The following is a 26,358-nucleotide window of genomic DNA, read 5'->3' on the forward strand; positions in this document are numbered from 1 at the left end:
CAGTAATGGACTTCTGTGCAGAACTAAAAGTGACATAAAACCAGAGCCTTGCAAAATTAGCTGGAACACTACGAGCAAGAAGCCTAAAATATACTAGACAAGGAAGTGCCTGACGGCCTGAGGTAAATGTAGGCTCTTACAGTTTGAAAGACTACAAGCAATGGACCAGGCTAAATCAAACAACTGCAGCATTGTCCCAGGACACAAGACCACATGAAAATGCAGAAAGACCAGAAAGATGGCTAAACTGCACAAACAGAATGTCATCCACCAAAACCAGAGCATTCCAAAGCTGCAGCAACAGGAGATGGCAATGATAACTACTTAGTTCTTGAGTTCAGAGTTGGGCACACAGGACTACATTTTTTCCCAGGTGAAGTAGGTAGGGACAACTCCAACCCTAATAATTTTGGGAAAAAAACATATGTGCTTACTTTCCCAGTTTCACATGAGGTCTCTGTAATGTCTCCCAGGCAAAGTATAATAATGAGAAAGATCCGTGGCTTCCACTGTAGGTCCTGCATGATAGTCTTCCCCTTTGCAGAAAGCCATTCACATTTTATTTGCATACCTACCTCTACCCCTCTGTTCTCCTTCCTGCACTGTTATTTTTCTGGTTGAGATTCAGATTCTCTTGCAGTGTGGAAACCAAGATACTGCCAAGAAGCATGACTGAATATAAATGAATTCATCAAAAATGAAGGAAGCCTAAAATTCACAACCTGAATGTTCCAAATAAATGTTTCTTATCCCTGAATCAGCATATTTTACAGTTCTCTGTATAGCTTTCTTTTCCTGTTATTGCTTCAGATGAGCTCTGCATCATATGAGATATTGGTATCAAGTGCACACAGAACAACTTCTCAGGAAAAGACTTCTTCCACACTTCCCCCAGCCTTCCCAAGTATATCTAATACAAATCTGTCCAGACTCAGATTTTCACTTAAGCCTGAAACTGATTCTCATTCTTCAATGAAAAATTCCCTCTCTTTTTTTGTTTAAGTTTCTGTTAAAGACTTTTTGAATGTTATTTAAAAACAGATCAAGCAACTTCTAAATTTAGAGTTTTTGCTCAGATGATCTTCCAAAAATATTCACATACATTTTTCTATTCATGTCTCTGTCAAAGTTACTTGGAAAATAATTAGCAGTGTCTTCTTTGTTGTGGCTGTCTAGGAGCTATATATACATGCAGAATGGCAGAAGTTTCCTGGGTCATTTCTAGTTCATTCCATTTCTGGTTCTACAAATCCCCACCCACACAATGATTATTATTAATTAATATATGAGAGAGAGAGAAGTGGGGTCAGGGGGAGGGGAGAACAGAGAAATGCACAGAAAAGCATCTTCATCCTAGGAAACATGTCCTCTTACAGTTTCAAGCATATTAACTACTATCCTGAATGCAGACTGACTTCTATTTCAACCCATAACATTTCTCAGAATTAAATCACACTGCTGTAACATCTGAGCTTGTCATCAGTTAAGGCAAGACCTTCAGGTTCATGAGGAGAAAGATATTGCCTGAAGCACTGCTAATGACAAATAGGGAACAGACTTAACAGCATTTAAAAAACCCTGCAGAACCTGGTTCTTGAACCTCTGCTGTTCTGGAATGCTTTCCACAACAGCATTAAAAAAGACCAAAATAAACAAGAGCAAAACCTCATCACTCACTCATTCTAAAGCTCTCAGCACATCATTTTCCTTTGCTCTGAAATGCAGAAGATGCATGCCAGTGACCACGCTCTTGTCTAGCAAGAGAAGCAGGGCTCTCACCTCCTTTAAAACAGAGTCAGAAAATAGACTGTTGAACAGAAATGGTCAAAAAAAAGAGAATCTGTGAACTAAAGGATGAAGTCATCAATTTTTAAAACACTGATGGAGACAGATTCAAGCATATATGCATTCAGCAGCTCAAAACAGAGTTGATGCAAGAAAGGGACACGCAGGAGGCTGGCATCTCAGACAAGTCAGATATACACATTTACAGGACAAACAGCAAGGAGAAAAACAAATGAGAAAAGGGGGGGAAGTTATAAGACAGCAGGAAATAGTTCCAGATTTACAGCACTCTACTAACTGGCACTGGGGTTATCTATTGCTAATACCTAAATCCTACTTCATTAAAGCTACTAATAAATGAGTACAAAGTTGACAAATGCCTGGCATCATCCTTATGTAGAAGGTACTGATATGCACTGAGGCAGCCGCCAGCACTGAGCTAACTGAGACTCTATGGTCTTTTCCCAAGACCATGACTATAATTTTAGCTCATTACAGCTTGCATTAGGGTGTGCTCAGTTTACATCTTTGCATACTCTTTAAATATTCTGATGAATAATTTAGTTCCAACGACAAGCCCTTTTTGCATTCAGGCATTTTCTCCTCAAGACTCTTGACGCAGTTCCAAAGTATGGAACTGGAAAACACCCAGTTGTGGCTGTTAGCTGCTCCTCCCTCTTCTCCTCCTATTTTGCCCATTTTGTAATAAGTAGAATGCAGAACATAGGTCAGCCCAGGACCTACGGCAAGATACATGGTGGAGTTGAAGAACAAAGGAAAGACAAAGTGCTTTTACCTCCCTGAAAAGCATAGTCACACTATTCATCTTCCCAAACACCCAGCATGCATTGGAAGGTTTGCATGAGGCACGCACAGAGGGGGTTCACTGGGGAGTCAGCTCCACTAGGAGCCAAGTGGCAGATCTGTCAGGATCAGCCCTGAGACTGTGGGGTTTCCTCTTTACAGAAGCTTCCAGCTGTGCAGACAGGTCCTGTTGTGGGGATAGCGGCCTTACCAACAGCCTCACCCAGCATCATTTCCACTGGATCCTCTTATGAGTGCTCCCTGAGTGTCTGTCGCTGGCAGATGGCACCTGCCTCTTCTTCTCACCTCTGGCATTCCCTCCCAGTAGGGCACGTTACCTTGCAGATGACAGCACATGCTGTCATTTGATATAGTAGTGAACCAGCTGATTTTTTGTACACAAAGAAGCAAATCCTCTACTGCAATGCACAGGAGAGATTCCACCCAAATTCATACGGTCAGGGCAGAGAAGGTGCTTCAAGGGTATCTTCTTTTTTAAAAAAGTAGGTACTATTACAGCGTGCACTTGGTATAAGTGTAATAAACAGTAAGTATAATTAACACCCTTCCTCCTCCAATTCTGAGGTAAACTCAAATTTCTGCCCAGTTGCATGGAAAAGAACCTCATAAATATCCACTTTGCCATCTCTAGCATTGAAAAAAATTCATTCCCTGCTTTAGTCATCAGCCTGACCACAAGGAAGCTCTGCACTATGGCTGCTAAAGTCCTTTCAAACGCAGCACGCACACTCCCTGCAACATGAAAACTATACCACGTTTCCAAATAGCATCACAGGTTGTTTACAGAGACAGGCTGACTAAAGATATTTTTATCCTCATCTCCCAAGACCAATTTATAATTAGTACAGCCTTTGAACAAGATGCACTTGCAGCACAGTATCAACATGCTGACTCAAAATAGGGTTTCTTGTAGTGTTGGTGGCCTCCCCAGGACAGCTCTTCTCAATGGCTTTTGGTATAGAGTGCTGGGTCACAATAATAACAGACACAGGCTTGCGGCAGGGCACAGTACGGCCAAGGAGCTGCGCAGTGACGGAAAACACCTTGCAGGTGGAGCTGAGAAGTTTCCCAAAAAGAGGTACTCCTGCAAGAGGACGATGCAGCTGCCACCGCTGCTCTCTCTGGCCTCTGTACTGCTGGCCTGACATAAAAAAGATTCTTCCATTTCATGGATATCCTTGGATTTGCTTTGCTGCGATGTCAACACACAAAAGCTGCTCTACAGAAACACTTCCACAGCAACTGACAGCCAGTGTGTTTTCACGCAGTTCACATTATAGCATCCCTCCTGTATCCCCAAAACCTCCCTACAGCTCTGCTGCTCAGCTCAGAGGGTGCCAGCTACACAGATCCCCTCTGAAGTGTCCCCAAGTGCAGAGTCTCAAACATAGGTGGCTGCCATAATGCTTTTCCACAGCATTCAGATACAACATTCCAGCTAAACAAAGGTTCTCTTGTGGTACTACTGCTTGGCCTGAAATGGGGTGAAAAGAGGATACCATAGGATATGGCTCCCAGGAAGTTAGGGAGAGGCATGAGGGGGTAGGAAAGCAAAGAAAGGGAGTCAGATGAGAGTGAACAAGAGGCAATCTGGATCGAGCTGCCTCCTCTTCCCTCCAGCTTGGTAATAGTAAAATACCTAGGCACCCACAAAGCACAGCACTTTCCTTGCCTCTATGCATTTCTGAATAGGAAAGCTGAAGAGCTATAACAGAGCAAGGGAAGCCTCTGGGGTTCCTCCTCCTCTGTGGTGCTCCTCGTATGAGACCTTCCACTCCTCTGGGGGCAGGGAACAAGAAGGCACCACCCGAAGGGCAGCGTTCCAAACTGCCCCCCTCCAGAGGGCAAGGAAAACAAAGATAAGGGAAACCTTTCAAGTCTCATTGGTGGAATAATGAAATTATAACTCTTCTGTTTGCCCAGAACCATTGATTGTCAAGACAGGTAGTTTCACTCAGCAATTAATCTTCCAAAATAAATCCACACAGAAACACACAAAAGAAAAAGCAAGGAGTAAGGTCCATAGACTGCAGTGATATTCACCCTGAATTCTCCTCTTCTTAAAAAAGAAAGTATGTGGGCTTAAATGTAAGGAGAAATATTTATGACAATCTAAACAACCCTCCCAGACATAATTAGCAGTCTCACTGTATTCAATTATGAGGTCACCAAGACTTCTTTATATACTTCACCAATTTTTGCTATGAAAAAAAAAAAAGCACCAGAAACCTCACAAGTGAAACCCACAATAAGTTAACTTGGCTTCCTGGACTCCTTTGGTTTCAAATAAGTAAAAACCATTGCCCTCAGGACAAACAAAGTTTGACACCTGCACCCAGGGCACTCTAGGACAGTTTTAAGACAAGTGAGAAACCTAATTGAAAGAGCCACTGCAGATGAACTGAGAAACTAACATTGTCCAATGAGAACTGCTTAATTACATGCGCCCCATGTCCGTAAATGAGGCATTTCCAGACTACTGAAGGTCATTCCCCTTGCCAGCTTTGCCCTTCCACCAGGCAAACACTTGCTCTGTTCTGCTGTCAGTTGGCCAAAGATTAGCATGATCACCTCCTAGAGCATGCTCTCTTATCACAAAACAACATCGACCTCTGCAAGCAAAACCCCTCACATTTTCAAGGAAGACAAAATATTAGGTGCATATATGAAAGAGATAGTTCTTACTATCTCCCATACATGGGGTAGTGCACACTTCTGGGCTGTAAATCAAGGTTTCTGAGACTTGAATTAGCTTTCGGTGCCCCAAAACCAACCATTGCATTGCTTTGCCTAAACCTTCATGATTGTAACAACTATAATAAAGAGAAATAATCCCATGGAAAACGCTGGCCAGTTTCCAAGACAAATAAATAGCTATAAGCTGAGAACAGCTCAGATAGTAATTATAGACAATAGTAAGTTGTGTGGTGCATGTGGAGTAGCCAGGGAGAGTGGATAAACTGACTCTCTCTAACACAAAGGGAAGCAAGAAGGACACCTTATTACCCCTACAATGCAGATGGGCTATAGCCAGAGCAGTACAAAGGTTGTTTATAAGTATAGCGTATTGTCTCAAAACAAATCTCTCGTGAATCCATGTATACTAATCTGCTCTACACAGAACTGGCTCTCTAAGAGAAGCTGTGTCTAAACCTGCCACTAAGTCACCCCCTTCAGCTGCTGGAAAGAAGAGTACTTGAGCCTGTGGTAGTCAACTCAGTTTTCCACATCACCAACACAACTAAACTGTGAGCTATTAGGATTTTGGTTTGATTTTATACAACTATTCCTTACAGAAAGCTACATTTTAGTGAATAAAAATCATAATTATTTTGTTTCTGATGTAAAATCCAATAGCTTTACAATAAAAATTCAGTATTTCTGATGACTTGAAGTGTCACTGCAACAGGAACAAGTCAAGTTAAATTGTATACAGCAGCAATCCTAGAAATTTGTGTTCAAACACAGTTAAAATAAAATGAAGAGTCAATGATCACCATGAGACTTATGATGACTTTATTCTGATGGGCTACCCTTCAATTAGTGGTGGATATTGTGCTGCAGACTGACAGAAATTAAAAAAAAAAAAAAGTGCTCCAGACTGAAAAATAGAGTCATTTTTTCTCCTAGCCATCAATTCTAGCCAGTACTCATTGTGTGTGCAGTTAACAACAGCACCACAGGGAACAAAGAAGCACAGACCTGGTTTAACTGATTTTCTTTGCTGATTCAGAAAGAAATTGCCTGCTGGTGAGGCTGGGCAGTAGCCATACAACTGAGCTGTTCTATTATTTCTAGACAACCTGTACAACATTGTTTGGAGACTGAAGAATGCCTCAACTGAATTAAAAACAGTTCAATGAGGCAGCAAAATATAATCTTTTGCCTCTGGAAACCTGGGTTAAAAACACAGTTTCAGCCATGGAGGTAAACATCATGTGGTCTTAACTGCATAGGCTGCTGCAAACAGGAAAAAGAACCCACCCAAGGAAAACTTCATTTAGATGCAATTGGAGGTGCTGAAGAGACCTTCAGGATTTAAGCTCTGCATATATGAAAAAATTAAATACAAACACAGCAGGGAGGGGATTGATTCAAAGGGTTTATTCTGGCCACTAAGTCACTCCGTGCACTACCTGGAAACAAATCGTCTTAGAAATCAGGACTCTTCACCTTTTTGTCTCTCTTTCCAGTCCTTGGGTTTCAGAAATAAGTCATTGAGTCAGAATCCTCCTATTATTTGTTTCTACCATAAGTTTTATTGTCCTTTCCTCTTCCAATGTACAGATGCAGCTTCAGCAGCTCCTATTTTCACTCCTTCTGCTTCATCCACCCTGGCATAGCGGTATCCCCTCCACTCATGGTTAGGAGGACTTGTGTAATTGATTGCCCCAAAGTAATTGCCTTCAGCAAGGCACTTTCTTCTTGGAGGCACAAAAGCTACCTTGAGACAGGTGTGTTGCCTCTGCCACCCTTCACACTTGTTAGCCAATCTCCCAGCCTCACTTCCCTTTTCCCCTTCAGCACAGGGATCAGAAATACACCAAATGTGCCTTAAACCATAAAAGGCGTTTGCCTTCACCCCATCTTGCCCAGTATGACGCTCAACATACAGATGGAAATTCTTCCTCATGACTTGCACATTGGAGCACGCACAACATGCAATCCATGGCAGGCATCACTTGTATTTAATGGAAATCAGAAGCATGCACAGGCCAAAGCATGGCATGCAGTATTGATTTTCCCACCTGACAAAAGCAAGAGCTCCTCATTTTAGAGGACACCACCAGGAAACCTAACAGGATCTTCATAAACATATGGGAGCAGCCAAGCATCCTGCTTCATCCTACTTTCACTTTGGGACATTATGTATTATTTATGTACACATTATGTATGTGGCAGACATTTTATATTAATTAATCACCTTTCTACACCAACAAGACAGAACAGGAGAAACACAAAGCACACAGGCACCAACAAGCTGCAGTGCCTGCTGACAGATCCAAACAACGCCTCATCATGCGAAGTCTCTCTCCAGAAAGCATGGGAAAGCCCTGCACAGACTCAGCCTTTCACATGGGGGAAAGAGTTTATCCTCTAGACAGAAAGATTTTTGTTTTAAGGGTGAGTGTTTCCTCACTCCCAGTTAGAGGCAGGCATGCAACAGCCCTTTCAGTCACCCACATGCCTTCTTTCATAGCCTAGTTCAGAGAAACCTGCCACTTACTATTGTTAGTTGTTAATGGACCAGCCCTCCAAGCTAATATAGAAGAGATTTGCAGAACAGCATTGGAGGTTTTATGTCTGAACCTGGCAGCAGAGAAGGATTAAAAATGCTCTTTATGAAGACATATGAACATGTGGTCAAAGATGGAACAAGCCCCCTGCAGCACATTCTTGTGATCCACTTTGCTTTCAGAACAAGGTGGTAGACATGGGGATGTTAAGAGCGCATTAATCCTAGGCAAAAAGCCTGCAGTTTCCAAAGGGTAGATTAATTATTAAACCAGCAGCAATAAAAATATTCAGCAGTTCGAGACATGTACCTATATTATAGGCACATAAATGCTCCAATAACCTTGAAGTCCAATTTATAGATTTGCTCCCTCCTCCCTGCAGGTAGCAACACAGCCAGTTTAAACCCCACCATTTTCATCAATTTCCCCTTCTAAGAATGAATTAGAAAATATAGCTAAGAGGCACACTGTACACAGTAGTAGCATTTCTCTCCCTCTTTCCACCTTATTTCCTCTCAGCCCCCATAAGACTAGAGTACATTTACTTCACTGACCAACAAACCAAAGAAGGGATCGTGACAATTGTTAAGAGCTTTTAAATACATCAGTTTTCCTTTAGAATAATTGGGATGACAAATACTGGGAGACTTAAGACTAGACTTGGAGTTTGAACAGACACTCCTTAACACCCTTGCCCTTCAGAAGTCAGGTTAGTCACTAGAATATCTGAAATTCAGATATTCAGAATTGGAATGGGCACATATGCCCTCAGGTCATTGTAATTCTGGGGATGTCAGAACCCATGTACTTGCAAAGATCACCCAGTTTTGTGAGTAAAAACAGAGTATATCCTGTGTTCAAATGAGGAGTAGTTGTTATTAACTGATAGGAATTAAGTTTCACCTCAGCATATTCAACCCAACTGAACTCCGAACTACCCATTTATAGGCAGGAAATGCAAAAAAGCAAAAATAAAGTTTTCCAGCACTGGCTGTACATCATTGAGTTGAGCAACTCCAGCTAGCAGTATTTAACTTGGTTAAATGAAGAAGCTGGTAGGGAGGCTGGAATCTCATCAATTTCTCAGCCGATTAATTTACTGCATTGTCTCTCGAAGGGAGGAGTTTGAAGTCTCTGATGTGTGTATCACTATACACTGTGAGTATTAAACAGGAGAGGACAAACAATTGCCAAGCTGGCTATCCTCCAGTTGATCATCCTGCTTTGACTCAGATTCATCTGTGAGCTCCTGTTGAAAACCAATTGCTTGTTTAATGGGGCAGAAAGATGAAATCAATTTCAATATGCATCTCTAAAGTGTCCCTCTTATGGAAAAGTGATGCCTGAGGGAGTGAGAGACACATACATTTCCCTCTGATTGTGCCAGTTTCACTTCCAATTTGCTATCCCTACAGGTACCGAATTTTAAAACTGTGTGAAGAAAGAAGTCAGTAGCTGCATGCAAACCATCTCTCCTTGGTTCACAGCATTCTCAAGACACAGACAGAACTTCTCCCTGGCCTCCAGGGAGGTGACAGTCATATACCCAAATGAGATTAGTTAACACTGACTCATCAGGTGTTTCATTAAGGAGCTGTGTCAAGGAAGAAACCAAATGCAGTGAGCAATGCTAGCACAAGCTGCTGCAGCCTCGGGAAAAGTGGTGACTTCTGTAGTGGAGGACATTTCAGGGACAGATCACATCGGTGTGGCTGGGAAAGTCAGCCTAGGTCTGCCTCCAAACAAGTAAAAGCCATTAAGTCACACTACCAGGAAATCAGAATCAACAGTAAGGCGCAGGCACACACACACATCATGTGCTTTTATTCAGGTGAGGAGCACTGAAACCCAATCAAAAGGGATTTGCTGACTGCATTGCATCCCATAATCTTTTTCGATACCTACACTTAAAGGCAACAGCACCCTTTGGAACTTAAACCCTTCTTTCTCTTCTCTTTTAAACACTAAAAGTTTCCTAAGTTAAGAAATAACTCCAATTTACTTTCCAACTTGGGAATTAAAAAACTGCATTAACAGAGAATTTAGGGCTTTTTATTTTGCTGTTGCATTTTTTATTACGATTTTATGACAAAGCCTGCACACATGCAATTTATGTGATCCTTCGCTAACATAAAAAACCAGAAAACAAAAAATTTAGGAAAGCATAAGACAGATCACAGCCTGGACCAGTGGTGAAAATACCACCTCCACAACCCACCCACAACCTCCCGGTGCTTTCCAGTCACATTTCATTAGTTTGTGGCTAACATACAAAGAAGTATTCCTGCGTCACACAGGTGCACATGCACAAGTCTGTGTACCCGTTGTCCAGGCACAGCACAGGACATAGCTTTACACATAGTTTCGGTGTGCCAGCCCATTTTTTGCAGTTATTTTGAAAGGAAACATTCCCAAAGGTATGGCTTGCTCCGTCTCTGTCCCTCATCACAGCACCACCAGCAGTGTCAGGGTGCTTAGTCCTGCTAGAAGCCGGGCAATGCAAATGGACAGTGGACAGTTTACCCAGGCGTTAATGCTCATCCTACAGCCCTCTGCCTTTTCAGTCAAAGGCTCCAGGCCCACAGAGAAAATAGGTGGTGCCATGCCACAGTAAGGAATTTCTGTTGCTTAAGACAAGCTTAAGAGATCATGCATACACAAAAGTCTCCTCTTGTGTCACATGACATGCATTAACATGGCAAAAAGAATCAAGCACTCAAGCATACCAGAATTAAAAAGCCTGTGTTATCTCTTTGTCAAGTGACCACCTGATCTCACACCATTTTTATCATCACAGGCAAAACTAAGTTTGCATTGTGCTTCTTCACCACACTATATTTGGGAGATAAGGTACATAGAAAGATTAAATGTTTCCAAATCCTGCAAAAATTTTACAAAGGAATTGAAGAAAAAGCCCAAGCCAGCACTTGGGAATTTGTTTTAGTAAATTCCAGCAGCATGCAGGACAGCAGAAGCAGGGTAGCCTGGCATCTCTCAACTTGGACTTCACAGCTCACAGGCTTTCCAGGAGCTTCCAAAGAAAAGCTCTGACTTCCCATGCAGAGGCTTTGGACTACCACCCTCAGTTATCCCAGATGGAATGAATGAATGAAAGAATACTCATGGGGCTATGAGGTGCAACATGCTGCACACAAGTATCACCAAATCACAGAATCACAGAAAATGCTGAGTTGGAAGGATCCCACAAGAAGCATCGAGTCCAGGTGTTAGCCCTGCACAGGACCATTCCCCAGAGTCACATCATGTGCCTGTTTCAGGCAATTTTGGATTACAGTGTTTTCTGTAAGCCAGTCTCTGGTCACTAAGAACTTGAGGCAGAGGAGAGGCATGGGAGACTATGCCAACAATAGATTATATATGCTGTCTGTGTGGGATGGGGAGGTTTTATTCCATGGGAAATTTTAATATTTTAACATCTACTTTCACCTCAGTCTGTCCTTGTTGTTTAAGGGTTCCCATGATACAACAGACTAGTTTGCAGTGAAAGAATCTGCAGTGAAAATATGTGATCCAGGAATCAAGGCATTAGAAAAAACACACATATAGCATTTGGAAGTACCACATTATCTCCAGAGACCACAGATATTAAATTTGACCCAGAACAAAGCATTCACAGTTTCTTCAGTACAGGAAGATGCCAAAGAAGTCAAACATTTTCTGTAGAAAGCTCTATCTCACGGTATAGTTTTAAAAGAAGAAATGTATATATGTACTTATTTTTTAGGCAATCCTCCCCTCCTCTAAGACACATCCCCCCATATGCCATACTTTCCACTTAGTGCTTCATCAGTCTGCTGCTAATATTTCAGAATTCCAAAGGAAAAAAGACCATGACTTGCCATTAAAAACAGTTGAGTGAAAGAGTCTTTTCCCTTCCCTAACCTTTCCATGGGAGGGTGGCCAGCTCAGCTGACACCCATATACACACTATTCCTCACCCATCTTTTTTTAAACTTCCTCTAGTGGGGTCCAAAGACTGTAGCCATATCAGTCCAAAGTTGTGTCCCTCTGTTAGAAAACTTTATACTTCAAGAATTCAGTTTTCATCAGAGAATGATGCTCAGATTTTTTTCCCTTTTGATTTTGCTCCATCTGAAGCGTACGCTGAAGTACACAGGAAACTCATCTACATAGAGTTCATCCTGAAGGCACACAGACATTGTGGTATGAGAAGGAAAGAGCACATTACTGATTATGTTTCTCTTATCTGCACCACTTCCACTGCTGTTGCAAGAACACAGTAATCCTAAAGAGGATCTGTTATAAAAAAGAGCAGAGGAACTGACAATGTAATATTTCAAGAGGTACTTTTGATTTATTTCGTTTAAGCCACATCACCCTGCATGGCTGATTTTGTGTGCAATTACAAAACCAGCTAAACTGGCAAAATTTGGGAGATGGCAACGTGGCAAAAAATTCTGACACTGGCAGTGCTTTGAGGGCTGTGATGTGTCACCACACCTTTGCTCTGTTTTCAGATTTAGTTTCAAGAGATAGTGCTGGTCAGGATGCAGTTTGTCACCCCATCACAAAAGTCCACTTTCCTGCATTCTCACCTCCCCTGACATTTACCTTTGGCATTTGCATCTGTTTGCTCTCTAATTGGATATTTCAACAAAAGAGCAGAAGATCGGCTCAGCAAAGTGAGTTTTTGTTTATTTGTTGGCTGGATTAAGTTGCTGAACACAGCAAATGTCAAACCCAGCAGAGAGAAAGTGGCTACCAAGAGGGATGTGGGTGAGCAGGGTGGCTCTTTCTGACATCAGGAGCTGATGGGAGATTACCCAAGGGTTCACCTGGGGAGTTAGGGTGCAGTTACAAGAGTGCAAACCCAGTTCTACATGGCGACTGCAGTAACAGGAACAGTATATCCAATAATTACTGAACATCAGCCTCTTACTGGGATCACAGTTGCAGTACAGTCCCCATGCAGTAACACTTCTCCTTGGAGTTCTCCAGGGAAACACCAGTACTCTGAGGACCACGCTAGTGGATATATAGGCAGCAGTTCTGCTGTCCTCTAGACCCACACCACACTGACAGCATCCCTCTCAACATGTACCTGTGCTGGGGCAGGATCAGACAGTTTCATAGGTAACGTTGCTGCCAGCCTCTCCAGGTACAGACAATGTGGGATGGCTTTGCCAACCATATCCTATTCCTGTCCTAATCCACAAATTTGCAGAACAAACAGAAAATTGAAGTTTTGACAATTTGTATGTCTAGGTTCCTCAAATATGTAGAGCTTTTAAGTGAAATTAAACCTAAAGCATTTTACATTGAATGCCCATCTTGAAATTTTCTCAAAGTTTACATTTCAAAAGTACCATTTCATACCAATTACAAGTTGTACAAGTATAACTATCATGCAGTATTAAAAAAAAGACAACTTAAAGATTATTCGCTTTGGCATTTAGCCTTCTTGAAGTAGTAACTTAAATTTAAGTCACTAAAATCCTATTTGAAGTTAGAATTGAGCGTAACATTTTGCAGATCAGTATTCTAATTCAGAATCATCAGGTAAAATTTGTTTTCACATAAATCTTAGTGAATACTCCTAATACATTATAGCAAGTGTTGTAGCGTACCTTTCTCATAGATGTCTTCTCCAAAGAATAAGCACTATTCTGTTTCAGTGTTGAGAAAGCAAAACTCACTCTTTTCAGTACTACCATTTATAACAAAACAAACAGGACATAGCTGAAGCCTAAACACATAAATCCAGAAATTTCCCTTTGTATTTCCTATTTTACACAGTGTATTTTCAAACAGGAATGGATATGCTGTAGTCAGACGTTCTCAGGCAGTCACCTAAATAGCAATCAAAAATTAATTCAGCAAGCAGAAAAAATAAAAAAGCAAAAGAGAACAACAGTCCACCCCCCAAACAAAACAAACAAATAACCCCCCAAAAACAAACATTGTGACAATTCCAAAGACTTTGCAAATGCTCTGAGCAAGAGACCAAGCTCATACATCTGGTCAAACAATTCAGTGCAGAGAGCATCTTTCAGAATCTTTATCCTGGACACAAACATCGTCATGTGTGCCCCTCAGTTCAAGACCTAACCTTTTTTTTTATCCCAAAAGCAAAAAATAAAATTTAGTCTTGTTGAAGGGTAAAATTTACTGAGTAAAACTGATGGGACGGCGAGAAAATGACCTTTTCAAAGCTATTGTGTCTTTCCAATACTGAAATATCAGATTGATGGTCTGTATTTCTGCTGCTCAAGGTTAGCACTGCCAAGTTCATGATCACAATGTTTTACTCTGAATCACAGATTATTTGTTGTTTTTGGTGGACTGGAAGGTTCTATTTATTCACTAATTTGGATGTTGCCAAGAAAAGCCAGCCAGAAAAGGGGAAATCTCGTAACCAGGACCTGATCATATTTGGTTCTCCAACTAAGCTTTAGAAGTTTTAAGTAAATCCAAAGCCAGTATTCTCACTCTCAAAGCTTAAATAAGTAAAGTTAAAGCCATACAGACCTCTGTAAATTATTTTTAAGAATCGTTTTTCTCTGCTGCCAGTTTATCCATTCTTCTCAAAGTCTAGTTAGTCAGCGCCTGGAAGAAGTGGAAGGGCTTCCATCTGTTACTACTTCAAAGACAGCTATCCTGAGAGGAAATGTCAACCTGTCCAAGACATATGTTTCTAAACATATTAGACCTGCTGTCTCTGCCAAGATGCAATTAAACACTATCTAATCTTTAAAAAGCCTGCAAAAATAAGTTTTAAATCCCAAACTGAAGAATGACCTGCACTGAATAAAGTCAAGCTTCATGATGACTTTTAACAGCCTAATCTGTTTACACTAAGAGAATTTCCTGACCCAAGGTTCCTGCAGTAAGCCTGCAAGAATTGATTCATTTGCACTACAAGCAAGCCACAAGGGCTCTTAAACTGCTTCTACAGCAGCGCATTATGGCAAAGCAAGCCATAGCAGTCTCTCCTTGACTCCAGAGGCACCCACTCCTTCTCTCCTCCTTTGTCTGCCCATGCTTATTCAATCTAGAGGTGAGCTTTTGTGGGGAGAAAGACCAGGGGAAAACTGACTTAAACCCAAATGAAACAATAAACAGATTTCTGCTTGTTTACACCCTTGAATCACTGTAGGGTCAGCAGTAGGTGGGAGCACCAGTCAGGGCAGGATGGGCATACCCAGAACAGGAGAGTCAGGTCAGCTTAGGTTGTCCCTGAGTTGCTGTGAGATTCTCCCACAGGGCAAAAGCTCCAGCCAGTTCCTGCACTGTCATTTTGAGATTTTGACTACTCCCAGCAATCAGGGTAGAAAAGATCAGACACATAAATAAAAGACCCTCTCCTGCTTGGACAGGCAGGTGGGTTATTTCTCTCAGAAGTCCACTCCTGTGAGGTATTTCACCTGACTGTGCAGCCATGGGCAGAGTCACACTGCAGCTGTTGGCCTGCAGACAAGTAGCACTGGGCAAGCAGGACATGCCTCAGTGGCCTGAAGGAGGGTCAGAGATTACAGGTAAATAAATGTTTCCTAATCAGAACAGAAATCAAGCCCAAAGCTGTCCTGGCAGAAAAACGCACTAGTATGTACAGTGCAAGTCCCACCAGGCACTAAAAAAAAATCCCAGCCAGGATCCCAGCAAAAGACAGCACTGAGACAGCAGTACTATTCACACTAATACATGCTAGCGTGACATGCTGCCAGCTTTGTCTGGCCATCTTTTTGTTTCCAAAATAACTAGGACATGAAATCTTTAATTGCTGCTATTATTCTTCATTGGATAGAAACAGATTTCTTATTTTAGAAAAGTAACTGTCACACTGTCTCCTATCAGCAGTATGAGAGAAGAGGCAGCTGTGGTACATACTGTATATTCTATTTTCTTTCTTCTCCCTCTTTGGGTCACGCACTGGCTATTCTTTTTCTCTGTTTGGCACATGTTACTGACCCTAGACCCACACAGAACACTTACTCTAAGGAAAAGATCACCATTAAAGAAAAGGTCAGGAAAGGAGGAAAGGCACCTGCACAAATACTTTTTTATTGAAATGCAACACTCAGTCAAAAAGGATGAAGCTTTCTCCTTAAAAAGTCAAATCCATCAGGTTAAAGGTTTACAAGACACAGATGGAATTTTGCGTATTTTCTTCCAGACTTAGCACAGACATTAACAAAAAAAATAAGCAGAATGGGACAACACTTTAGGCTGATTCACAAATCTAAACTAGCACATGACATCTGAAAAGACTCATATGGGTAGAGTCAAGGTAGATATAATCAAAGCTTCTCCTGCCCAAGTTCCAAAGCACTGGAGTGCAGTAATTGAGTTTCTCTGTTGTAAAGATACAAGAGAAGCCATTTTTTCCAACAGATGACTAACGCTGACAGCTTTATTTATTTATTTAACTTTCAAAGCAGAGTCATTTTTAATGGATCTATAATTCAAAATCTCTTTAATTAATTTTCCTCAAGCTTCCTAGAAATACAGATTTGGCTTTCTGCATTGAAAAACAAGTCAGTCAAGCTCTAAGCAGAAAAAAAAAAACACAATAAAAAACCCCCAAACATTTTAAAGTCAAAGCTATAAATGAAACAAAAATGGGATTTTATTAGGAACGCTGGTTGCAATTTCACCACATAAGCTACTTCCAGCATTATACAATCTTTTAAAGTTGCTCTTATTTTTCCTTCCTGCCTTCTATCCATTTTTACTTGCTATAATAAAAAACATTCTTCCCTTATATTGCTTTTTGCCTCACCACATTATTGATTCTGCTTCCTGCGTGTTTTTTGTTACTTTTCTTTTTTCTGACTCCGTAAACTGAGTGCTCTATATCCAGAAGACAGCTATGGTGCCTACCAGGAGAGGACTGAAATCTGAGAGGTAGGAACAGTGGAACTGGGAAAGGTCCCTGAAGAGCTGACAGACTGACACTTTGTTCCTTCTGGACAGCAGTTTCACATCAAGCAGAAAACTCTAGGGATTTCTTTATTTAATTATTTTGGACAACAATTCCTGGTGCTTAAATATCTATTGAACTCAATGTTGCACAGAGAGAATGCCCTCCTTGTTTCTCTAAGGAATTAATCTCAAGTGTTTGGATAACAGATAGTACATAAAGTAACCTACTTATGTCTTAGTACCAGGGCACACAGGTCTTCCCATCTGCATTTTTAACAAATTCATCAATTATAGTGTACATCACTCCAGCAGAACTTGCCCTCATCCACTGAACCAAGGCACTTCTTACGTCCTTGAGCCGAGGCATGCGCAAACACTATGCTCCACTGCTGCTTCTGCCAGAGAGATTATTCCCCTCAGAGAACGAACAACAGCAGAATGAAATGTATGTCCTTAAACTATTATATTGAATACGTGAGGTAAGGCACTGATGGAGACGTACTTGCACTTAAATGCCTGACTGCATGGGAGAGGACTGAGGCAACACTTTACAAGACAGTAGTTTGCTGTCCAAGAGGGTTGGCTTTGCCATGGGACTAGGACAGAAAGCTGGGAGGAGAAGCCACAAGAATTGTTAGCCTGTCCTGAACTCCTCCAAACACAAGGCAGTTAGAGAGAAATTCTGGGACATCCAGGACCTGGGGAAATCAGCCAGAGAGGTACAGGAACACGCATCCAGAATTTCTCATGCAAGTACTGAACCATGCTTCCTGCCACAGTTCAGCACAGACTCTCTTCATCAACAGACATATTTCCAAGCCACTGAACCTTCTTCAAACACCCTTTCTCTCTAAGATATCAAGTCTAAATTCAAGATTATCTACAGTTGAAAGACTCCTTACTGAATGTATGTACTAAAGCAGACACACAACTCACATATGCAAAACTGGAGTAGTGATTGAGAAGATTTGCATATCATTCATTAGACTTCAGTAAACTGATTTCTTCTCTCACAATTCATACCATAACCAGAATTCAAAGAATGTGAATAAACAAGTTTCCAAGATACTAGCAAGCACTTAGGTCTCAACTTATCTGTAAAAACTACGTAAGTGTATGAACAAGTCATTTAAGAAGGGACCAGATGTTCTCAAAAGACAAAAACATAGCTCATACTTCTAGGTCCACCAGTAATTGCAGTATATGACTTACAAACAAATTAATTCATAACGCAACATCAAGCAGTTTTTTTTAAAAAAGAGAAAAATGAGTGATATGAGCACACTCTGTAGACTGACAACAAATGAAACAAAGAATTAAAACAAAAGTGAACTTTTTATTGTATCTGACTAAATAATACGCTCTTGTGGAATTACTGCAATGAGCACTGCCTGTACATTTCATGCTTTGAGTGAAATTTAATTAACTCGAACTAGTAAAAATCCCACAGGGTTATGTTATTTGTAAGTGAGAAAATAGGAGTCATGTTTGCGTGACTGGGGGTGGAAATTTGGCTAGCCTTGTTAAACTATAGTTCCTCTTGAAAGACACATAAATATTTATGTGAATTTGTGTGCTGACATTTGTTGCCGGACTTGAATATTCAAAGTCACTACAGATAACTTCTAAATGTACCTTCCTCATACCCATGGCTTTTCCTCTATGCACATCCTGTTGCCATAACTTGGCTTACATTTTCCTGACGAGCTAACCTGTAGGGAGAGGCAGGAAAGGGAAGTAAAGCACTATTCATTCCTAGGTGATTTATGAACCTGTGTGTGCTTCCTTTTGCAGCAGAAAGTTGACACATGCACACAAGAAAAATGTGCATATGCCTGTGCTCTCACTGGAAGAAGTATCTGGGGAAAAAAAAAATCCAGCCCTTTATGCTATCTGTCTTAAGGGCAACTCTCGAGAATGTTGCTGCCCATCTCATTTCCAATACTATCCCATCCTGTTTTCAAGTTCTGCCAAGTGCAGGGACACAGACAAGGAACAGGGTAGCTAAAACTCAGTAAGGTAACATTCATAGCATAATATGCTTTATATGTACTACTTCTCTGTGATGCTCTCTGTAACAAATTCAGTTTCCTGCTAGGAAAAAAGTAAAGAGAAAAGCTCCTCTTCATTTCCTTTCAAAAGCAGTGAGCTTTCAGCCATGCATTAGGGATGAGCAGACCTATGACTCTATTTGACATTGCTCAGATTAAAAAAAAAGCCAAAAGAAATTAAAAAAAAAATCCATAAAAATGTAATTACAATCCTGAACAGATACAGTTACAAGTATTCGCACGACAGAAGGTAAGATTTGGTATACTGAGCATACCCAAACTGCTGGAGCTGGTCTGGAACAATTAAAAGACAGACAGTTTAAATGATAAAAATGCAAGTTGTGTTCTGAACTGGGGAAATTGCAAGTGTACTCTAATCTCATTTGATTGTCATCATCACAAGTGTAACAACTGCAGTGTTCCATCTTAATTGCATTCCCAATTGACCAGTCATATAAAAAGTACCTCAAATATAATTATTTCCTTGGGCTTTTTGTCACATTGACAACACACATGATTTTCAGAAACTGAAATGGAAAAACTGATTAAAATTAGATTCTGTTGCAATTCCTGCATTAACCAAACATCTAACCTGCCAAGGAGCTTTAGAAAGATATTCCTTTTTCTCTACTTTAAGACTTTGTGTAAATTAACTTCAAATCGGCTGCCTAAAATGGAACAGTTTTTCCAGGATTCAGGACAATGCTTCAAGGGCATCTCTGCTCCAGAATACAGTTTGTAGGGTTAAAGTTAGGATGAGAGTCCACACCCTAATGGCAGACACTGTGTCCCTTGAAGAGCCTATGCCCACTCTGCCCATGAGAAAAGAGAAGGAAATTCAGGGGAAGTACTGAGGTGAAAGAGGAGAACAGATTATGAGTTGTAATTTGATTGTAGTGAGGAAAGCAGTGTAGATCAAGGAAGATTTATACTTAAAAGGAGAGTACTGTAATTCCAATAACCTTTTCCACTCTTCCATAAATTGAGCCCCCAGGCATTTGATAAAAGGCATGCCTAGTGCTTTTTTTGAGCAGCTGGAGAGCTCCTACTGCATACTATTTTTTTAACAGTTCTCACACAAAGCTATCCAAAATGTAGCAGTACTGTTTCCAGAAACTCACATCCTATCTCAATGTTGGAACAGTATGTGGTTGCTCTTTAAACAAAGTGGTTCTGTATCATTTAACAATTAATTGTCACTTTAAGGTGAGCCAGTTAAGATTTTTTGTTCAGTGGATCCCTCTGTGATCACTCCTACCAGATCTGCATCAAGTGACTCAGAGAAGGGAAGGCTGGTTACATAAACAGAAGGTAGGTGGCTTAAAAACCTTGATCTTATCAGACCTGTCAGTGGAGAGAACTGACATTACTGCAGAGCTAACTCACATGTCAATGCACTGGAAAAGAGTCAGATGTTTTCCACATCCTCCGATTTAGGAACGCTTTGCAGAGTTATTTATTGAGCCAGTTCAGATTACACAGAATAGCTTCAGAGTCTGTGGTTTCCAGTGCTTCACCTGCCTTGCCTTGCCTTGACCATGCTTGTTACTGAAGAGTAAGGAGAGGAAAACTAAGAAGAAAATCACTTGTAAACTTGGAATGCTTCAGGATCTCAGAGCCTATGTAACTTACAGGAGTAACAGATTAGACTGACCTAGCTATAAATGAGAAAGATACATCACAGCTGGACATCTTAACCAGCCTGAAAGCCTTTGCCAAGCTTCTCCAGGCTTTTGAAACACCTATGATTTTCAACAGTGTTTCTATCTTTATTTCTCCCAACAGTGAAAGAGAAGCAACATGCTCACTCATTCTGCTACTATGCATCTGAGGGACACCCCTGCTTCCTCGCTCCAACCTGAGATGTCGTCTCCTTTCCAGCAAAGCTATTTCCAGAGCTTATTTACTGGTTCATTCAAGTCTAGACATTCTAATTTTGCAGCATAATCTGTAGCTCAGTCACCCATAAAACTGCTGAACAGCCTCCAATTGTGTGCAAATCCACACCATGGCTGAGCTCAGGTACAGTCATTAGTGATAGCACATAGCACTTTAATGGGAGGCTCTTTAAACCTGTCAGTAGCATTTGCCAGAAAAATATATCTCTTCCTCTTCTCTCCCTTAAATAGTTTAATTAATACCATCATCCCAGCTTCAACTCCAGAAAGTGACAAAAGCAGGGACACTGGCAAGGAAACAGACATAGCACAGGATGTGAACAGCTCTAGGGAAACTCTTGCTTCCCTTCACTCATTTAAAGGCCCTGCCCGCTGTGAGCCCACATTCCAGCTCTATCCCCCAAGCTTAGGCAGCACAAGAGACACTGTGCCCAGCAGAAGATCTCCAAAGGAAGCAGGGACAAGATCAGAGGGCACATACCACTTACAACAGCACATTTGGTCTTCTCCAGAGGGAAGATGAGTGTCTTGCCTGGCAGAGGGCTCAGGAAGACATTGGGTCCAGCCTGACTTGGGCAGCAGCATGTGAGAGGAGAGGGCGTGAATGGAACAGGGAGGGGGGAACTCCTGCCCTCAGCCATGAGACCTCTTGCATCAGTTCATGCCAGTGAGCCCTAAGGAAGGGATCTTTGCTGAGTCAGCTGCAGTATATGCCCTTCTCCACAAGGATACAGGAAAAGGCTGCCCTGCTGTCAGGGCCACTCACTGAGAGAGTGGGACTAAAGTGATCCAGAAGCAATACCCTCAAGATTATCAGATTTGCTTTCTCCGGTGACTTCCACATTTCCCTAGTGTACTTTGTTCCACGAGTTGCAACCAGTAAGCAGAGCTATTTGCAGTAAGTGGCATGACTCACCTGCTAAAGGAGTCCAGCAGACACCAGCAGAGGCATTACTCAGGTATGTGCCCTTGCTTAGGGCTCCCTCACCTCCTCCCCTCCCTCTCAGCCTGTCCAAAGGAAAACTCCTCTCAGGATCGGCTTAGGGCTTTCCACCCCAATGGCTAAACTCAAACTCCTCTTCTTCAGCTCAGCAGCAGGTTATGGTGCTGTGCATCCAGCTGTGCTGAGCTAGCAGGTACAGAATGCCCATCCTTCCTCTCTGGATGTGCATGCGGCAACAAATACCAGAACAAAAGGCACCCTCAGGTTGTCCCCTCCAGCCCCCCAGTCTACACTCTTTTCTACATTTCACTGCTGGGCAGGCCATACATCCCCTTCCAACCACTGTAGCTAGTGCTCCTTAGCACCCTTTCAGCACTTCTCTCTCCAGGAGATTTTGCTGCTGGTCCCAGCACACTCCTCCAACGAGGGGTAGCCCGTTTCTGCAGAAATCTGCTCAACAAATATTGCGGGGACCTCACCGGCATATCACAACAGGCAGGTCTAGCTCCGTGCATTAGATGACTGCTTGGTGTGGTGTATTGGGAACTACTTTATCCCCCAGGAGCAAAGCTTCCTTGGGAGCTTGCTTGTGCCTCACCACACAAGATGTGTGCCAGCTGATGAGGAGCACGGGAACCCACTGAAGATTGGTACCAGGCAGGAAACCACTTCTGGAAGACAGAAGCTCCTTACGTTCCACATCAGCACGAAACAAGAGCCTTTCAAAGCTGTGTGTGGTTGTTCAGTGGAAAAGGATTTGCTGCCTTTCATTTTCCTAGATGATGCAAGGACCCACAGCACCCAGGAGGAGAAAGCCCAAGGTTTATTGCTCTTCTGCTTCCCTCCTTCACACCAAACATGATCAACTGCTCAAAGCCTGTCTCTTGATGCAGCTTCACTAGAAATTTCATCTGAAACACCTTTTCCAACAAAACTGCAGCAGCTGCAGGAAAACTTTTCAGTTTAATAAATCAACATCCAGAAGTGGTTTCTTTAGACAAGCTCCAAGCAGCTCCAGGCAAGAGGCTGTACTTGGAGGCCACAAGAAGTGAGCTCACCACAACATCGAGGAAAGCCTGCAGAGGAGAACAGGCAGCTTGGGCTCAGTGCTGTGTCTCCACAGAAGGCAGGACTCATTTCTGGGCTCACTTAGCACATTTGGGCAGACAGGTAGGAAAACAGTACTAGGCTATAAAGGAGTGTGGTTTGAATAGTGAAGGCAACTCAACCTTGGCAGCCCTGTGTTTTAAATAAGACAGCACTTTGGTGCTCTTCCCACTCCCAAAGCATTCAGAACTGTTATTTACAATTTCCCTCAGGCAGGCCATAAATCCAAGATCAACTAGCAAGCTCAACACAGCGTAAAAGGATCCCAGTGGCACACTAATTACCTTTGCAGGCTATGCAAGCCTATACAGTTTGCTTCTGCACAGTAGCTTTGGAAACTTTGGCTAATGACTGTGACTAGCAGATCAAACTTTCCACTTTCTATTGTTCTGTTCAGGGCAGCCAGCCGGGAATTCAGGGGCAACAAACCTCCAGGGGAAGAAATCAAGGCCATTAAGGGAAAGGGAAGAGGGGCTATGAATCATAAGATTACTCCACACAGGAGTGCAATGGCATGCTATGGCCTCCAGCAGAAATGAAAAGATAGTAAATCTAGATTGAGAGGAAGCCTAATAGATTACAAGGGCTAAAACCAAAACCACCACCAAACAAAAAAACCCATTACTCCCATTCTCTTATGACCTTAGGGATTACTTTTCTCCGGCTACTCTACACCAAGGTGACCACCTTTTTTTTGTTTTGTTTAAATGAAAGTTTTTAATACAGTAAAAACCCACTCCCCTCATCTTCTGAGACAGAAGGCCAGAAGACTTATCAGAGGTGCAGGTGCTGCATCTTTCACATTTTCTCACTTCCGTGGAAATGAGCTGATGCTCAGCCTGCAGCTAATTTCACACAGATCTCTCCTAACACCCACTAGCTCTATTTATGTGTTCTCTGTGCAGACAGCAGTGGTTATAGCAAACACCTGAATTACAGGGGAAGTAGGGACAAAATATCAGACTCAAATCATTACTCTGGACCAAGAAGAGCATGAAGTAACCAGAATATGCCATTTTCTGAATGAAAGCCTTGGCTGGCAAGCTATTGTCTGGTTTAAGGCAACACAAACACGCTTTCACTCCAATCATAAAAAGGTCTGTAATGAAACATTTACTTAGTTGGCATTTCTGCATGAAAATCTTCAGTTGCAATGACTCTCTTAAAAGTTAAAAAAACATCCACCAACCAAGAAAATCTAACATGTTGCATTGGGCTGTGAAAAATTCCAACAAGCCTGTTATCCAGCTGAATGTTATACTGGCAATGGCTGAAGCCCCCTCCCATGGGAACCACAGACTAAATTACTTCCCAAAAAAACTATAATGCTTCAGTGGTAGTTTTGGGGTCTGGTGAAAAAATTCTTACTAGAGATTACATAAGCAAAGGCAAGAAGAAGGAAAAAACCCACATATCTTGGATTCCATATCAGGTATAACAAAGTAGTGCAATACAGAACAAACTCCTGTCTCCTGCAGTCAGGCCCTTTCCCCTTGGTGCAGACCAAAACCAAAACAAAAACTGGGGAACTTAATACTACGAAATACTCCATACAAAGTAACGATATTGTGCTAAATCTTGATGGGTTAGATGCCATCTACAATAGGAAGTTAATAAAAGTTTATGAAGATCTGCACAGCAACTTCCAGGATATAATTAGATAATACTTCTACAGAGCCATAATAAAGAGGAGGAAATTTTGTGTTTTCCTCAGTTGGTGTGGTACTACCTGTTAATTACAGATAACCAAGGAAGCAGAAGATGATCTCCAGAACATATCCAAGGGACACAGATTAGGCTGATGGCATGTATGTACTCTCCATAGGCAAGGCCTCCCAAAGGGGTTTTCAAATGTTTTGGCTACAAGTTTACTAGTCACCTCACATATAAGCATGTAGATATGTCTTACAAGCTTTCCCTCAAGTTTCTCTCAGAGATTTCTTTTTTTTCCCCTCATGAAACAGACAGAAACAACAACAAAAAGTTGATAAAAGGACTTCAGGCACTTCTCACATATTTTTGCTGTAACTTTACAATCCTGAGGCAGGGACACAGGATATCTTGCTCCAAATAACAGAGGAAATTCTGAAAATGTGCCAGAGTACATACTGCTAGAGACAGCAGAAGTGGCAAGTCTCCTACTGAGCTCAATACAGCAAGGTGAAATCTACTCCCCTTACACATTATGGCTACCACACAAATAACTTCTAGGTTTAAATAACAACAGCCAAACCCAAACCGTCTTATAACTCTTTTAAAATGAGCTCTGAGACAGCTTCGCAGACTGCTCTGTAGCAACCTAAAGAGAAAGCTGCAAAATCCCTACCTCTTTACCAAAACTCAGGCTAAAGCTTTTTCAGTCCATACGATCCTGGTTTGATCTGTTTGAACAAAAGTGGGAAGCCAGAGAACAGCAAACCACTTATTGGGTAAAGTTACATTTGTATGGGTGATGAAGGTATACTCACGCAGTGCATACAGGGAGAGGACTATTCCAGCCAGGCAAAATCCCTCGAAAAACCTGAGTGTGCTGAACATGGTCACATTCACTGAGAGTGCCACAGTCAGTCCAAATATCAAAATGAATATGACAGAGAAGAGCAGCACAGGCCGTCGACCAACCCTAAAAATAAGGAAGTATGGAGAAACAGTTAAAAGCCAGGAGGGACATAATGCTAGATCATTAAAACTGGCAAAGAAGGGAACAAGTCATACAATCCCTTCCAAATGTTGTCATCAATTTTTAATGCTTGTTTCAGTCTTCCAATTTTTTTTTTTTTTTTTTTGCTTACTAAACCCCAGATTTCTCTGCCAGCTTTGCATTGACAAGTTCATTTCAGATGGGATTAAGCAGAGACAGCACAAAACACAGCATTTTTCAAAACACCAAAGATAAACAAGGAAACATCTAGGAACTACCACAAAGCCATAAATAAGTTCCTTGGAGATGAAAAACAACTCCTCAGAGTTTTCTGTAGTAGCATGGGAGAGTATATGGTATTATATATGGTATAGTACATTATTAGCTGCAGGGGCCTCCGCTTCCCAACAGACATGTGCTTCTCAGCCTCATCTGCAAGAGCAGGTGGCTCAAAAAAACTACTTTTCTTGATCTCATTGTTGAGTGTAAGCCTAACAAAACAGGACTCATGTCACTTTGCTGAGCCTCAGAGAGCTGAAAGTAACACTCACAAGAAAACTGTGAGCTTCAAGTCCCTCCACTTGGTATCCCCACAGCAGCTGCAGAGACCCAAAAAATCAGCCTGACTGGAAGGTGAGGAATAAACCACTCCAAAAAATAATTTCAGGCAACAGGGGCACGAAGACTTGCAGCTCTCCTTTGCAGCTGCAACCTCTAATTGCATGTGTTGGTGCAGTGCTGACAAGGAGGAAGAATTATGCTGCCACTGAATGTGGGGGCAGTCGCTCCAGAGTTTAGCTCTTTTATGTTCAAGGAACATGAGATTTTTACATCTCTTACTCATATGCTTAGTGTTTATAATTTCCCCTTCTCCCCCTCTCTTCCTGTGCAAGGAGAATGATACGAAGCACCAGAGCACATGGCTATTTTTAAGCAAAAATTGGATCATTATGTGGAGGTTTCCAAA

The 26,358-nt window shown here is 41.7% G+C and overlaps 1 protein-coding gene across 3 annotated transcripts in view; it reads right to left on the reverse strand.

Annotated features, from left to right (window-relative positions):
• The window catches only part of SLC22A23 (solute carrier family 22 member 23), a 113,163-nt gene that overhangs the window by 65,371 nt on the left and 21,434 nt on the right, over window positions 1-26,358 (reverse strand). For all 3 annotated transcript variants that reach the window (XM_032693333.1, XM_032693245.1, XM_032693186.1), the window contains exon 3: window positions 25,219-25,373. In XM_032693333.1, coding sequence (XP_032549224.1) covers window positions 25,219-25,373 — 155 coding nt within the window. The remainder of the gene's footprint in view (window positions 1-25,218; window positions 25,374-26,358) is intronic.

This window comes from Chiroxiphia lanceolata, chromosome 1 (genome assembly GCF_009829145.1).
Source record: "Chiroxiphia lanceolata isolate bChiLan1 chromosome 1, bChiLan1.pri, whole genome shotgun sequence".
In the NCBI taxonomy this organism is placed as follows: domain Eukaryota; kingdom Metazoa; phylum Chordata; class Aves; order Passeriformes; family Pipridae; genus Chiroxiphia; species Chiroxiphia lanceolata.